Source organism: Tetranychus urticae, chromosome 1 (assembly GCF_039701765.1).
Source record: "Tetranychus urticae isolate SD_2017Ah chromosome 1, NJAU_TeUrti_SD_1.0, whole genome shotgun sequence".
In the NCBI taxonomy this organism is placed as follows: domain Eukaryota; kingdom Metazoa; phylum Arthropoda; class Arachnida; order Trombidiformes; family Tetranychidae; genus Tetranychus; species Tetranychus urticae.
This window is the reverse complement of record NC_142958.1, coordinates 533,646-551,392: the sequence shown is the minus strand read 5'-3', so window position 1 is coordinate 551,392 and position 17,747 is coordinate 533,646. Positions and strand designations below refer to the sequence as shown.

The window sequence follows — 17,747 nt, the reverse complement described above, 5'->3', positions numbered from 1 at the left end:
AAAATTGCTCGAAAACGATATCAATCAAATTGATTACTTATCAAATCTCTATCTCGTTATCTTAATTTTATTCCCGATCCAATGTTTCCATTCTTCCATAAGCTCATCATAGACATTTCATGAACTATTTTTTCCTTCTTTCATCAACTCGCTTTTTTTGTCTTTCTTCCTCTTCTCCTATCCACTTGTGTTGAAATGTTAATCGTATTAGCAACTAATTTTGTATCAACTTTAAGACACTTGGACTATTTATCACACAAAGAGACAATCTATTTATCATCAGAACAAGATTCTGAACAGATTCTTATTCTATCTCAACAAGACAATAACAATATTAATAAGTGTTGACTTGAATGAATAGAAAGGTTCATTTCCTCTTCCTTTGTTTCAATTTATCCATACTTTTCCATTCTTCATTCACTTGTTATTCAATTAAATTATCTCTTTCTTATTCTTTTATTTTCATTCTCTTATCGTCTAAAAATTGAATCCAATTCAAACAGGTTTTTAACAAATAAAAGGTAAATTATCTCAACTTTACAATTCATTGCCATTCCGAAAGCTTTAAGAAGATTCAGTTCTTGTTCACTCAACTCGAACCAAATTTACAGATTTTTGTTTGACGACATTGTCATGTTAAGAGGAGAACAAAAAGTTGACTCGAAAATAGGTTGATTCGAATAAATTGTTGAACTGAGAATGATTTTTGAATAAATTCAAGCAAAGGAGTGAAACCTGGGAATGATAACAACAGGGAGTGACAATTATTGAGTTTTTATCTACAAAATATTCACATTTCTAGTTTATGTTCAAGACAAAAACTTAACACAGTTGTAAGCTATCAAGTTCAAGGATTCAAATTATCTTTAAATGCTTCCTTTAGTTAATGTCGGGAATCTTCGATAAATTTTATTTGAGGAGTTTCAATGGATTATTCAATGTTTTGCATTTTCTGTGAAACTCGGTTGAAAATTGCGTATGAGTTTATGATGGAACAGGGAATATTTTATCGAATTTCGGAAAGTGAAAAAAATGAGACTCTTTTCGTTTGAATCTGAATTCTGTCAAAATTGCAACCTGAAAACATGCAATGCTGTTGATATTCCAGTGTCAACTATCGTTACTTGAAATATAATCCATGAGACAAGGTTGAATATCAATGATGAACAATTGTGGGTTCAACTTGTGTTGACTTGGTGAGATAGTGATGAAACCATGCGAGAGTAAAGTAAAAGAGAAACAAGGTAAAAATTGAGTTTCATATATCATGATTTTATCCTGTGAAATCTTCAAGATTGTTGAGTGAAGTTGTTGCTGTTGTAAGCAATGGGAAGATGAGGGAAAACAAAATCTTGTCTGTTCTTCTAAGTGTGTAACTGGTCTGTTTACAGCGTAAATATTTGACATGATAAAGGTAAAGAAGCGAAGGAAGGGAACAAAAGAGGACGAGAAAAGTAAATGTATCAAGTTGAGATGAGGAAAGGATAGAGGAATGGATTGAAGAGGAAGAATAATAGATGACAGAGATTTTGCTAAGGAAATCAATGAACAAACATGGAAAGTGTTGAAAGATTTAATTATTTCCAATAAACTTTGAATTTAAGTTCAACACAACATTTCGGATGATTGATTCAGCCTCTTAAATCCTGAATATCAGGTTCTTTTAGGAGCACCAGAATTTTACAGTTTACAATCATTGTTCTAAGTTTACTTTAAACTGGACTGCTTTATAACCAGGATAAGTCCAAACAGGATTACGAATTTACATTGACGAAAAAGTTTACTGAACTAATTCTTAGAGTCAAACTGTAATGCAACTAATAAACGCTAGGAATCAGGTTACATTAAGCCGCATCAAAGGCCTCGTTGAGGTACAACCAATGCTAGTTTTTTAACCAAGATGAAAGTAGCTATCAAAAGTCTTGCTCTGGGAAACTTTTTCTTGTATGCTTCTCGGACAAACGAACTTTCTGATTCTAAAGCGATGCTGATAATACCGTCTTACGATCTTAGGGATTAACACAAAATTTACAAAAGTAATTGCAATTTAAGTATTGAATAAAGGCGTTTTATATTGAGGCTTGGGTAACTCGCCCTTAAATTTACAATGGACAATAAAATCAAACAATTTCCATTAATTTTAAATTCTGAAGGAAACACTCTTAAGCTTTGAAAAAGACTCAAAAACCTTATAATCAGAAAAGCAAAACTCTTTTTAAGCAAATTTTTTTATGCACAAAGTTTTTCAGTGAAAATCAATGCTATATTGGATTTACTTTAACTTTTGCTTCTTCAACCACTTTGCATTATAATGTTAACACAGAAAAAAAGGCGAAATTCGAGACACAATTTTAACTCGACTTATCATTTTTGTTCATCATTGTAATTAACTGTTGAACTTGAATGGTTGGATGAAAAAAGTTTGTTTTTATTACATTTAAAACTTTTTTTCGTTCACTCATTTATCTTGCAAAGTTAAGATGAAAGTTGGAAGGTTGAGATAATTTGAAATGAGAGGAAATTATTGAGTAAATAAATGTTGACTAAAAGTTGAATCACTTGAGATGCTTCATTAATCAACTTAAATTGATATTAGTGGACTAATGATATTATCTTACATTTGGAATGAAGTTTCAATTTTATTAGCAAAGAGTTGATATTGAAATGATGGGCGAAGATGAAAGATGATGGAAGATGATGACCAGGAAAATCCAAGTTTATCTTTATAAATTGTGTTCTGTGCAAGACAAAATGAGTCTACAGGAATGTATTAAATGAGTCTTTTGGTTGGTTGCAATTTGATTGAAAAGGAGACAGGAAAAGGAAATAGGAAATAGGAGTGTAAAAATGAAAAATATCCTTTTGGATTTCACGGAATCGAGAAGATATTTGATGGAAATGATGATAATAGTTCATAAGATTTCAGGGAAAATAGTAAAATGTTTAGGAAAACAAAACTTGGCTACTAATTAAGATGCTAGAATGAAATTCCGTCCCTAATTGATACCGTGATATTCACCTTAATGTGACGGTTGATGAGCTTTGAAAATCATTTGATAACAAGATGATAACAAGTTGAATTGAAAACAGGGAAAACAGAAACTCAAAAAAAAACAGAAAAAAGAAACTTCGAGTTTTACATCAAATCAGCAGAATGAAGCCACATGAGACAATCTTGAGTAATCTTGAAAAGTTGATGGAAAAAAAGAAAATTTAAAAACAATTACATTTCATTTAACCCTTTTGTCAATTACATTTTTATAAACATTTCTCTTCACCTGTGATTACATCGACTTGATCCGTTTACAAATATTGAAACTTTCAATGAAAAGTATTTTTCTTCTTCAATCTTTGAAATTGATTGAAATTCTTGGTTCAATGAAATGGATTGACCATTGACCAAAAGTGAAAAAATTTCATCGCTTCTTGATGCTGATTAATGGCTCTTTACTCATTACTTGTTTCTTAATTATAATCAAACATTGCAAGTGTAAAGAAATTAAGGCAAAAATTAAACAACTAACCGTTCTAATGAGGATTGCATATATTGTTAACCTGTGCTAATTAATAACTCAAGGGTAAACCAAGTCTAATTAGGTTGACACATTTACAGTTGACTTATAAACTGATATCACTTATTGTACAATAACATTGCCATTTTCATATAAATAATGATAATGTTTGAATGAGAAACGTGAATGTTAAGGTTATTAGTTGTTAATGTGTTAATTGGGTTAAAATTTATTCAAGGGAATAAACCTTGACAAAACCTTAAACATTTCCTAATGAGTTATCAGTCAAATATCTTTTCATGAATGAAGCGGTGAAAAGATAAAAGTGCAACATTTAATGAAATTCATGTTACATTTCATTATTTCCAATTAATGTGATTACGAACTTTGGCCAAAATTCATTTTTTCAATGTTCATATTTCTCTTTGCAAATTGAAATTTGAGTAAAGATCACATTTGGTCAATCCAATCAACTTTTCATAGCTTTCAGAATCGAATGAATTCACTGCAAGTGTGAGTTTTGTGTCGAGCATTTGAGGTGTGAAAGATAGAGAGCAATGAATAATCGTAATCATGAAAACAGAATCATTAAGACTGTTGGATTTACATCCAATGTAACTTTGGTTACTTGATCGATCATCAATTGATCTTGAATTGATTTTGATTCCATGATGTTTATATGCAAAATTAATGATTCATAAGAAAATTGTATTTGTTTCAAAGTGAAATAGAAGACAAAGATTCCGAGATTGATCTTTTTCGGTTAAGGTGCATTTCGAGAATAGTAAATGTAATCTATCTCTTCATGAAATAATGTCATTAAATATGAAGTCTAATCGAATCATTTTACCTAAATAGAAAGGACAAAATTCGTTCGAAGTTTGTTTGAGCTTCGAATTGAGTTTCTTTACTTTCAGAAAATCGAAATAAAACATAATTTCTAATTGCTTGGGATGAAAATATCATTAGAATGTATTCATTTGATTTTAAATTTCAATATTTTAAACATTTTCGAAAATTTGCAAACTGTTTGAAATTCGTGAAAAGCTTTACAACTTGAAAATTACATTTGTCCTTATCGGTTGATTTATATCAGGTGTTTTTTTCATTTATGCCTGTTTGCAAGCATAACTCACGAACGTTAGTGCTACAGACCTCAGACTTGAACCATGAGCCTAAATTACATGAAAAAATGACAGTTAAAAATAATTTTAACAAAATTACTGCTCGTTTGGTTGTTTTCTTGCCCATGGCTTCCATATATTGTTTAATGAATTCCTCTTGAGGAAAGCCAACTAACTTTTCCGTACAATGATTCACATACTCGTGGTATGTGTCTAGGTTGTTCTTTTCTTCTTCTATTTCTTTCTTTTTCTTGATAACTCTTGATAGTTTGGAGGCTAATTGTTTATTCTCCGTTGATAGGATCTCCACCTCCTCGATCCTATCCTCTAGCTCATCACCAAGTTGGACAACCTCTTTCTGAGTTTCATTGAGCCATACCTTGAGGCGTTGATTGCGCTCCTTCAGATCATTAATTTCAGACTTAGTCTTTAGATTTAAATCGATATATTGCATTGTGTTAGTGATGATTCGTTCAACATCAGGAGGAACCTCGCCATTTCGTAGCACTAACCGTTCGTGAGCTATGCATTTAAACAATCGTAAAATGAAAAAAAACTTCCGTACTTGTAGTTCAAAAATGACATATCGTTTTACTTCGGATACTTATAATGGATTGTTTGATGATGATCTTACTGGTAGTGCAATTACTTTATCAAATTTTAAAGTACTTAGCATGAAACACTTTGGCAGTTTGGTGGTATACTCAGGAGGATAACAGACATTTCTGCCATTCAATTGCTATGCTGCATTTGTTCGTCACATTCGCAGGGGCAACCAAAGAAATTTTCTAGTTTACTCGACACCTCTAACCGATGAACATTACCCACATTATGTTGTTAGACCTTTAAAACCTTAAATCTGTAATTTTCCTTGATCTTTTTCAATATTTGATTAATATTGATATTTGATCCATTAAACATCTCTGACAATTTGATTTAAAGGTGTATTTTCGAAAAGCTCGCTTGGCTTATAAAAGTTGAGCATTGAGTGAAAAATCTTGAAACGAAAGATTTTCATTGGTGAATTGTTTTCCTGTTTTTGTGTGCAGTGTTTGTTATTTTTGTGGGTATTTTAGTCTCATAACGGTTGTTTAAGATCGTTTGGTTTGAAATTCTTGAAAAGCTTTACAACTTGAAAAGTTTTTGAGATTGATTTTGTCTGATTTTAGCTGAAAAGTATGTAAACATGTGAAAGTATTGCCTGTATAGACCTGAAATGCTGAGTTGTTTGCACTTGAAAGTCACCAAAATACACAAAATGAACGGCATTTGATTGTTAAGTGTTGAAGTGTAAAAGAAAAGTGAAGTAAAAGAAAACTGAATGCAAGTTTTTTTTGAGATTTTGTTCTTTTCCATTTGCTTTTTCTATTAATTTTCACAAAGAATAACATTGAATTTTCTCTCAGCAGATAATAAAAAATGCTAATAAAATCATTCCCTACCTTTGAATTTCAGATAATTACTTAAATTATCCTAATTATGATAAAGTTATAAGCAACTTTGATTTCAACAAAAGTTTAATTTATGATATATAAATGAATAACATGAACATTGGAGATGGAAACCCAGAGATTGTCTTTGAAAGTCTGTTGATAAATGTTATTAATATTGCAATTTATGTTCCATTCATGGAGTCATTAATATCTGTGAACGAAAATAAAAAACATTGCAATAAATAGTTGATTATTGTAGATGCATTTCCATTAATTATCATTTTTTGATTATATCTTTTTCTTCCCAATCCTTGCTCCATTCCATCATGTTCATCACAACCATGGATCAATGGATTTATCAGATCTTCCATTTCAAAAAAGTTTATCATCATACGAAGGTATGAATAAAAATCTATTTTTTTCTCCAAACCAAAACCATTTGATATAAAATAATTTCATCAACTTTCATTATGATATTTAAACATCTATTTACATAGAGTCAGAAGAAACACGGTTCATAATTGATTGAATTAGATGCTTCGGATTGATATTTTCCTCTCAATTCCATTCTATATCGAGAAGTTTTGTAAAACACAGAAATTAATCGAATTATCGTCAACAATGTTTATTAATCATGTAATCAATTAGTTAGACTTTAAAAGCGAATCAAGCATTGATTTCCAATAATCTAAGTTGATGTTGGGCTGAGTACACTGTGAATCTTTCATTTACCCATTTGTGTCGATGATCGATTTCGCTTGTTACAATTTTCTTTGCGATTAATCATCGAATCAAAATTGTCATTCGGAATATAAAATGCTAGTTAGTGATCAGTGATAATCCTCTTAATGACAAGTCCAATGTAAAAGATGTCCAATTGATTAGCTTTAATTTGCTTAGTCAGCTACTTACTGGTCTCAGCTTAGCTTAATTGCCATTTGCTTTGCTTCCTACAACTGAACAGAATCTGATGATTTGTAGCTAATAAATAACTAGATAAACGAGAAACTCAAGAAAACATTGATGAATCTGTGGGAATGAACAAGACAGTAAGGTTGAGGGAAAGAAGAGTAATGAAAGTCACCTATTATTTGTGATGATAAAATACAGAAATACTTCATTCTCAGTTAATTGAGACAATCATCAAATAGATTTACCATTCAACGCTAATTTTCTCGATGGATAAGTAATTCTTTTCGAAACAATTGAGATTTGAATATAAAATATTGAATAATCTGTCATTTTAATGAAAGGTTCCAATAGTTTTAGAGGAAAGTGTCGAGTTTTAGCCATTTTGCATTCTCTTTACGATTTTTTAGCCATTTTTATGTTCAAAGTTTTAAGTTGAAACACAAATAAAGATTCTGGTTTTGTAGCTCAACTTGAGTGGTTGAATAGCATTTCATGTTTACTTTTTGGTATCGAGAAACATCTTAACTATCACAAGTGACATTTTCAACCAAAAGTTCCGGTTTGATATTGCAAATAACACATGGAAAAGTTACAAAATGTGGTGAAATGAAAGAGAAAATTTCATAATTCTATCAAATAACATGATGAAAGCTGCCATTCGAGTGTCTGAAGCAATAGAAGAAATACTTGGAATCTGACCAAATTAGAAAATTTTTCTTCTTCTTTACTCGAAAGGAAACATTGAATCGATTTCCTTCGTATTTACAATTATTCGGCAATCAGTTGATTTGGATTGTGACTTTCAGACAGTTGTTGGAAAGTGAAGCAAATATTTAATCCACATTTCTGTCCCAAACATGAGAAAATGTTCAACTTGAAATGAGGTCAAATCAAGGTTGAAACTGTACAGAATAAAATTAATAACATTATCCAAATAAAATAATAGCCTTAAGGTAACCTTTACATTTATTGGTTTGTATATTTTCAGTGACAAACAAACCACAACATGATTATGTAGCCCTTAAGGGTAACACTGTTTAATCTAATAGTTTCACTTGTGAATCGCTAGTCAACTTGGATTTTGGGTGAAACTCCAATTTGTGGACCATTACCTTGCTGAGCATTAATTTCAATATTTTTCCTTTTTCTTTAATTTCTTCTTCTTTTGTAAACAGGAATTTGTTCCTGTGCCTTTGGAGGTTATTGTAGTCCTGATAGCTATTCCGATAACATCGCATCAATTTGTCGCTGTGATACTTTTCAGTGTGATTCAACTCCTTTCGATCCAATCTGTGCGAATGACAACAAAACTTATTCCAATCAATGTCAACTCAACTTTACCTCATGTAACCTACAAACACCTTTAACCGTCCAATACAAAGGAAAATGTGAAGAAAATGGTAAGTCCATTTCGAACTTCAATTTTTCGATTCCTCATTTCAATCGATTTCTTGTAAAACAGTTATCCATTAGTCGAAAAATGAAACTCGGCACTTGATTCATCAATGTGATTAGATACTTCATTATCTATATCATGAAAGATGATTTATTCTTGCATCGCCCACGACTGACTAGCGAACAGAAAAGCATTGTGAATTGTATCTCATTGAGGATCGAGTTCAGATCGTAATTCAATCTCCAAACAGAGAAAAATTATCGACTTTTTGAGTAAAGACAAAAACTTGAAAAATTTACTCGCCTTAACATTTGCTGTTGAAGCTAACCTAATGATTAACTTTTATAATGATATGTGATTTTTTATGAAACCTTTATGTTGATATATTCATTAGGAGAAATTAGACAATTAAAAGTTGATCAATTTATTTGATTTTTTGTATCATCATCAAACCTTGTTGTTCTTTCAACGGAAAAAAGGATTGGGAGTGAAAATTATTATATTTTCCTCTTTTTATTGAATAATGGTGATGATATTAATGATAATAATCAACTTTGTGTTGATAATAACAGTTACCATTCTCTGAATTGCGTGATATTAATCCAATAATGGCGACCAATTTTCACTATTCAAATGCCATTATTGATCCTGTTAATTGTTGAACAGATAATATTTCATGCAAAAACATTCCTTTTACTGTGTTCACAGCAACTAATATAATCCACGAATTTATGGCAAATAAACTGAGCAATGAAAGAAAATTACTTTCGAAATTGATTTTCAATCAAAATGGATTTAAAGTATAAACAAAATTTCAATTATCTCTCCTTCCAAATCCATGATAACAGAATAGAGAAAAAAACTGTTGAATTATTTTTTATTCAAAAACAAAAAGTTTCATTTACTTCGTCAATTCTCTCTGGGAGTGAATAAAAACAACATTTGAATGCAAAAAACTTTTTTTTCTCCTTCCAAAGCTTCCAAAGCTTCCAATCAACTCTTCACCAAAAAAGCAAAGATATTAATCGAACTGCTCAACTTCAATATTCATTTGGACAGTTTTTAAAATTTAGTTAAACATTTTTTTTCCAATTTTTTTCATTCTTTGTTCACTTTACCTCATTTCGTAGCTTACTCAATGCACAGCATTAGGTTGGATTTAATACGCTTGACTAATAAACCAAAGTATTAACAGGAGAAGGAGAAACAGAAATTTAAGGTAAACCTAGTCATGAGTTTCATGTTTCCATGGTTGATGTAACATTTTTGCTTCAACATAAAAAAAGAGGAAAAAAGTTCACTTGACTTTTCAATGGCTTCTCTCTCTGACACAATGAATATAACTATCATCATCATTATCATTATTGTTATTAACTTTATACCCAAACAATATAACCAAATCCATACATCATACTTATCATCATGTAAAGTTATTTTCCCTTTCATTTTGTATTACCTTGAAAGGGAAAAGTTTCATACCAATTTTTACGCCATAATAATAATTGTATTGAAAGATTATGAGAAAAGGTGAATTTTTTTCTCTCCAAACTTTGTTGGTCTACAAATTGCATTTAATGGTTACTTAGATGAAACGATTTGTCGAGTTAATCAATTGTTCAATTGTTGATCCTCGTGATAATGTTGTTATTCAATTGTTTGTATAACTTTGAAAGTCGCACTTGTTTTAAACTCGAATAGTCATTTGTATCATTTTGAGTTTTGTATCTTTTTTACGATTCGTTTCTTTTTTCGACTTCTAATGTTGACCTGTTAATGGTTGGAGATGAGGATAAGTGTCCAAAGCGATCATTTACTGGATTCTAAGTGTTTTGTTTCTACTCATGATTATGTTACAATTGTCACTAAATTTTATTGCATTAACATTTCTAGTGTTATTGTTATAGATTTGGAATGATGTTGAATCGTTTTGATGGTAGCCAAGAGACTCATAAGACAATTATGAACAAACAAAACTATTGAACGATTGTTTCAGATTCAAAGAGCAAATCACTGAGAGAAAAGTCACATTTCAAGATTATCATCTTTTCCGTTTCATAATGATACAAAATGATTTTATCATTCAAGGTTAAAGTGTTTTTCCAGCCATTGATTTCGCTTTTATTGAGACAAAAATTCGACAACTTTTAAAGTAACAGTAATTTGTGAGCTGGAATCTCATTTAGAAATGCATTTTTTCATCGAAAAACGTTTGTTTCAAAAAACTGCAGAAAATGTCTCGAAATAAACTTTCTTTTTCCAAGCTCTTCGAGTTTGCACACTTGTTGGATTTACTTTAACACATTTACCGCAAAAATTCATTCACTTTTGCAATTCTTTGCATCGGAATAATTTTTCGTTCGCTCAAGAACAAGAACATTTATTAACTTTTCACAGTTTTTTACCTCAAAATTTTCCATTTTTGAACAGAAAAGCTTTTGAATCGAACTTGGAATTTCTCAATTCAAGAAGGACGAATGAATTTATCTGTAAAATTGAATGGGAATTTATTATGAAATATTGAAGACGAAATGATTAAATTTAAGTTGAGTTTGGAAATTATGTAAGTTTGTTTCTTTTTTGATCTCTATTCATTCGAATGGAATTTCATCTCAACAATATTATTCATCTGTATCATGATTAGAACAGAAATTGCATAAGTTTATTGAGTATTGGAATATTGTCCATTGAACATTTTCTTTGTCCGTTTGAAGAGAAAAGGAAAAGGCATAATTTGAAATGAAATTGTCCCGTTACAGGGCTTTGAACATTTTTAATATTTGAAGCGGAAAACGAGAGGTTAAAGGGAAAGTGAAAAAAGTCAAATTCTGATGGAGTACACTTTTCCATGAACAAATACATCTTCATTTTGTTCATGTTATTCATTGGATTCTCAACTTTTCATCATTTTTCCTACTTTTCCTTCTTCCTTTCAACATCTTTATCCTATTTTATCATTAGATATTTCAGTGTCTCTCTCTTTTCACCATTCATTTTGTTCAACTCTCATTTCCAAATGGTTTATCATTTGAAAAGCTTGTGAAAAGAAGTGAAGAAAACGAAGGCCAAAGAGAGTTTCTTTTCAAAAATAATATTAACTTTTTTCATGCTTATTTTAGCATTCAGTTCAGGTTTTTATCACAGGTTAATGTAATGATAACTTTGTCTTTTCGCCTTTTCTGATCCTTTAACTGTTTACAGTTTTTTTGTTTTCACTCCTTACTCTATCAATTTAATACACTTTTCATCATTATACACTTAGAATAACCTGAAAATTCATTTCACACTGATTTAATCACAGCTTTTTATGTACAGAAACAGAGTTTAAATTTCGCCGAAACTTCGATGAAGTCTCGAGACTTGAATCGTTCATCGAATCTGCTTGATTGAAGCTAAGTGTTGAGATGGACATTCGATTGATGAATTTATTCGAACCAGTTTCACCAATTACATGAAATTGCTTTGACAATTGTTTGGCTAATCGATGAAAATAATGATTATAATTGACTGTATCATGAGTTGAATGGATTGCAACGTTAAGTGTTGGTAATGATGAAACTCTTGGAGATTATCTTGCGAGTGAAATTGGATAAACTTGAATTAATTAAATTTTTAGACAGAAAAAGCAATTTTCCAAAGAGAATCTCTTCAATTAAGGTTGATGGGAAAACAATGTGATTTTCAATTAACTAATTCCTAATTTTCCTCAAATTGTTCACAATTATTCAATTTTCTTGATTAAATCCGTTTTCAACGAAAAAAGTTGAACTAAAATAAGTACAAACATTAAACAGATTAAAAGTAATTTTCCATATTTTTGCATTCCAAGTGATTATTTCATTAAAAACATGATAAATACATAAATGAGAACAGAATTAGTTTTAATTTACATGAAAAATTCCAAAACTAAGTGCAAAAATCTGAATAATTTGTAGCTAATTGTGCAATTATTTAATTATTAATAGATTTTTTGTTCGCTCAAATAACCTCAAGCAATGTTGACAATCCGTTTCAAGCCAAGTTTAATGTTTTGTTGATTCATAAAACACTCAATTCCGTCATTAGTCAGGTTTAGAAGCTATTGTTAAACTGATTTTCCTGATGGAAATTTAAGATTAAAATTGAGTTAAAATTTGAAATCTTAAACCGGAATCGAAAGGAGTAAAGTTCGAAATGTTTTATTTGCTATTTTAATATATCAATTTACCTTGGGCACTCGATTATGATGGAAACTGGCACAAGTTGAAACCTTCAATTTAGCTTTACCCTGATGATGAGTTGTTGATCATTATTCAAGTCACATTGTTTCTTTAAGGAAAGAACAAGAAAACATAGAAAAAGAAAGAAAAGTTTTTTATCTCCATTCCCTGTCTTTCACTCCCTGTTATTATTGTTATCACTTTTGGTATTATTTTTATTATCATTAACAACAGTGTTGAGTTTAATAAAAATAAGAAATATAAACATTGAACAATATTTTCTCCTCTTGAGGTTAACTTTTTTTTCAACTTTTCATCCATTATTATCATCACATATTCACTTTTAATTTTCACTGGTCAACTTCACAACCATTATGACCTTTCTTTCGTTCACTGCAAGTGTGCTTGTAAAAGGAATCACGTGAATTCCATCATCATTAACTTTAATCAACATCACAATTTTAATATTGAACAGCTTTCCATTTTCCCTGTTCTCTTCCTGTTCAAATATTAAATAATATTTTACTTTGCTTGCTCAAATTAGGAATTAACATCAACATTATAATATCATTAAACTCGCCTCTGAACCATTTTTCACCTCAACTAGTATGGCTAACAGGGAATTCCATTCAATGTTAAATCAGAATGTTTTTGTAGTAAACTCGAAGGTGAACCAATCTAGTTTACTGACTATAAATTTCTATGGAAATCGAAGATCGAAAAATATTTTCTGTTTTGCGAAAAAACCTTAACTTTTGGTTATTATGGTTCGACCTTTTAAAGTGTCGAAGTTGTTGTGTTTAACTAATATACTTTGTTCAATAAATATCGATATTTCACGAAATATTATCGATTTTTAGTAGAAAGTCGTTGCTTAGAAAAATTTTTCGTTTCGTCGGCCCATTAAAACTCGAGTTAAGTTTCAATTTTTGTCTTTTATCGGTTGATGAGTTCAGTGGCCTTAAAGGAGACGAATGAAATGTTGTACAAGATTGGAATCATTATTATTCATTATTCGATCCATAAAAGAAATTAGATAAAATTTTAATCTCGAAATTTGAATTTCATCACCATTACTCTTGTATTTATAATGAAAACTTATTTGCTCATAAATCCTCAATTCCTTCCATTTTTATCCTTCTTTTCATTTTCTTGTAATACTTTTTTCAACTTTAATTCCTTAATGCTTATTGTTGGGAATTATTTTCATAATCATTATCATCATTTACTATTAAATGATTTTCCCATGTAAACTAAAGCAACTAACATTATAATAAAATATCATTTTGAAGCAACTTTTATACTTTTCAAATTCAGAATGAATAACCTTTTGTTTTCCTCAATAATCTGATGATACAAATGATTAGAAACAAATTGGATTTTAATTTATTACCAATAATTTAATTTCAATCTTTATTAGTCTTTATACTTTAAGAAAGTTTCCATTTACAAAATTTCTTAACCAGTTAAATTTAATCTTTCATCCACTTGCCATCAAATGGTGAATCCTTACAGTTGGCATTACAACCCAATTTGAGGTTCCAATAATCCATTAGTAAAGAGTTAAACCATTAGTGACACCAATTTGTGAACTTTCATTATTCAGGATTAAACTCGATTGTTCCAAGAATCACCAAAAAAAGCAAACCAAATATTACTCAATGGTAACTTGGTCAAAGCTTCACCATAAACGAAATTCAAAAACAATTTTTTATGGAAATTTAGTTTTCTCAAAAGCCAGCAAATGAATCTCTTTATGAGTCTAATAACATCTTAGAATTAAGATTATGACTAACATCGGAATTGACTGGAATCAATTGTTATTCCGTATTACGACTTGTAAACATCAATAGATAATTTTGTGAATTCCTATCAGATCATTAATCATTTGTTGAACGAAAGGCATGAAATGTTACTCCAAATGATGAGTGATGAAAGTTAATGTTTATTCAAATATAACAAACACTTGAGCTGATTGACGTTGAAAATGAACATTTTCAGTCTTTGTGTTCTTCCTTTTGACTCGAGATGATCAATGATAAATGCTGACCCTTGAGGTTAAATGCATGATACATGATAATATGAAGAGCGAGCAAAAAAATGAGAGCAAATATAAAGTTGAAGGTTTACTCATTAAAAGTGTATATTAAGGTAAAAGAAGAGAAGAAAAAAAAACTCCGAAAAAAAGGAAAACATCATTAATTTCTAATGATATAATACTAATTACTTTATACAATATACTAATTATTGTACATTTACAGCAATCCATGATAATGATAATAACTTAACATCAAATTTACAGTTAAACATGAAAACCCAATAATTAGACATTTGGACAAGTTTATTAATATTTTGCCATTTTTGCCGATTATTTTCATTCTTCAATTTGTTTGCTCTTTTCTGGTTCAAGTTAAACACACAAATGATGATGAGAAACATTATCAATCAAAAGCATTCTTGTTGAGAGTAAAAAAGGATTTGATTCAATTTCGTTTCTTAATGACACTTCTGTTCATTTGCAATCAAAATGCAATAATTGATGATTTGGATTATGAAGTAAACATGAACTAGAAATCATTAAATGAGAATCAGTTCAATATTAATTTTGAGCAAACGAAATGTTCCATCATTATTTATCTTCAAGTTTGTTAATTAATATTTGATGTCAATTAAACGAGCTGACAGAATAATCTAATATTGCAATCCAATACTTTTCAATATCATGTTGACAAGTAATTCTTTAATTTCTGTTCTCATGTCTAACATTCACAAATCATTATCAGTTGTATCATCAAGTTTCCTGAGAAATGTTTCTATTTTTTGTCTTCTGTCTTTAGTTGAAAAATGTTGGTTAAAGGATTTTGCAAAGAGCAATGAAAATGTGCACAAAATGATGATATTTAACGAGTCATGACACTTCTCTTCATGATTAATATATTTGTTCAAAGAAGAATGAAGAACAATATTAAAGGAAATGATAAATTCTGAGAATCTAAAGGAAAACCATTTTTCATTGTTTCTCTCCATTGCACACTTATGGTTACATTGGACAGTAAAGATCAATTGAATTATTAAACTTCAGGTGTAAACAGATCATCTTTTCGCGCAAGAAAGAGTCGAAATCTTCTTTCAATTTTCACTTGTTAATGCTGTTCTATAGTCAATGGCGCAAAATAATGTTAGTAGCTATCAAAAGTCCGGTTCTGGACCCAACTCGTCCGTACTGGATAAAGCTGTAAAGCTATATAGAGTACATCGACAGAAAATGGAATGCCAATCCGCAGTAGGCAGAAGCTCGAGCTCGGCAGCTTAAAGAGACGGAACATAATAGAATCTCTATCTTCAATTTTTATAAAATGTTTAATTTCATTTGTATCCTTTCATTACTTCTATGTAATCAAACTTTCCATTATATTAAAAAAAATTCTTATAAAAAACTTGTTTTTTAGCAAAAAAAGCACACCGTCATACGGTATCGAGTTGTCCTAGCACAAACGAGTTGTGTCCAGAACCGGACTTTTGATAACTAATAATGTTAGGTTGCAAAACGTACTTTGACAATCTCTCGCAACTCTTTGAAAATCTTGTTTATAAAGGTCGTGCAAAATCTATTTGGACTAACATCTCGAAGAAGGGTACTCAGAGCCATTCTATGCAACAGCCATGATTTGTGCTTCGGAGCGCATAGAAAAAGATTATTTCTCTTTGTTCTAAAATTTACAAATGTAAGGTCTCTTCAGGGATGCGGAATAGAGCCTTACAACTGAGACCAGTTTCTCAATAACTTTAAGTATAATCAACGTTGTTAATCAATTTGAGGTTAAATTATTTTATTTCAGTTGAGGTGACTAAGTCACCAGTAAATCAAACATTAACACAAGAACACAGGTAATGTGTAATGAGACTTATTTCTAAGTAAATCAAGTTGATTATGATGAGCACATTATTGAGAGAATACCCTCTTCAATCAATTAACAATTTGTTGACCACAATTTAAAGAGAGAGAGAGAGAGAGCGAGAAACATAATTAAGTTTATTGGTTAAATTGACCAGTATTTATACTAAGTAAAGAGGAAAAGGAAGAAAAGCAGAACATGTGAGATTAAACTAAGGGGGGTTGACATTGAATTACAAGCTGTATGAGTATTCAAGAGTCCGGGTCTGGGACAAATAAATTAAAACCAATTTTTATATGAAAAAATAAGCTTTTTTATTGCTTTTTTTGTTTAAATGAATTCTTTTTTACAAATGGCGGCTGTGCTCGAGCTCTCGTGTTCGGGCTTCAGCTCATCGATTATGTCGAGCTAGGAATTCTTCTTGAGGAATTCCGAAATATTGCTCGCATTTTAAATCAATGTATTTCAAATAAGAATCAATGCCATTTCTTTCGGCAATAAGTACGCTTTTTTCCTCTTCTAAAGTTGCTATTTCGGCCTGCTTGTCTGCAATTTCTTTATTGAGATTACCAATCCTGTCTTGGCTTGAGTTTAAAATTTCCGAAAGCTCCTCGATTTCAAGAACCAAGTCGTCGATTTCTTTTTTGGCTTTTTTATATTTTTCTTTCTGAACGGCATATTTCTCTTTGTTACATATTTACACTTGCTGTAAATTAAGAGAGGCAAAATGTAGTGTCGATCGCTTACACAAAAATCGTTTAATTGTCTGTCTGACAGAGCTTTTTTGCGGTAGCAATAATTTTTCCAACGCGAACTGTATAATGAACTTTTTGCCTTGTTACGCTTTTGCGATGCCTTCTGTATTTCTGCGCTGTGATTTTTTGTGCTTATAACTTTTGAACCAGAGGTTAGATCTGCATGATATTCAGTAAGTAGAATTCTCAAAATTGAAAAACCATAAATCCAGCATAATTTACATTAGAGGGATTTTTGATAAATTCGAGGATGCGTTGAGTCAAAAATATAATAGACGCTTCAATTACTCAAATTTTTCCGAATTTGTGCTTCGACCAGTTGCACATGTTGATTAGGAAAATATCCATCTTATGGTTCCTTAATCCATTAATTTAACGAGCAACAGTAAACTCAATTGCAAGTATTATAATTCCAGGCAAAGTATAAAAAACTAGCAACTCGAGTCAATCCAATGAATCAAGTGAATATTGTTTAAGCTCATCCAAGTTACATTGAACCTCATTAATCAAAACTTTTTTAATT

General features: G+C 30.3%; 1 protein-coding gene across 1 annotated transcript in view; it reads left to right on the top strand.

Annotated features, from left to right (window-relative positions):
• LOC107369930 (agrin-like) overlaps nucleotides 1-17,747 on the top strand; it is a 55,657-nt gene that overhangs the window by 17,090 nt on the left and 20,820 nt on the right. Inside the window, exons 2-3 of the mRNA XM_089267731.1 lie at nucleotides 6,432-6,467; nucleotides 8,157-8,381. Coding sequence (XP_089123857.1) covers nucleotides 6,432-6,467; nucleotides 8,157-8,381 — 261 coding nt within the window. The remainder of the gene's footprint in view (nucleotides 1-6,431; nucleotides 6,468-8,156; nucleotides 8,382-17,747) is intronic.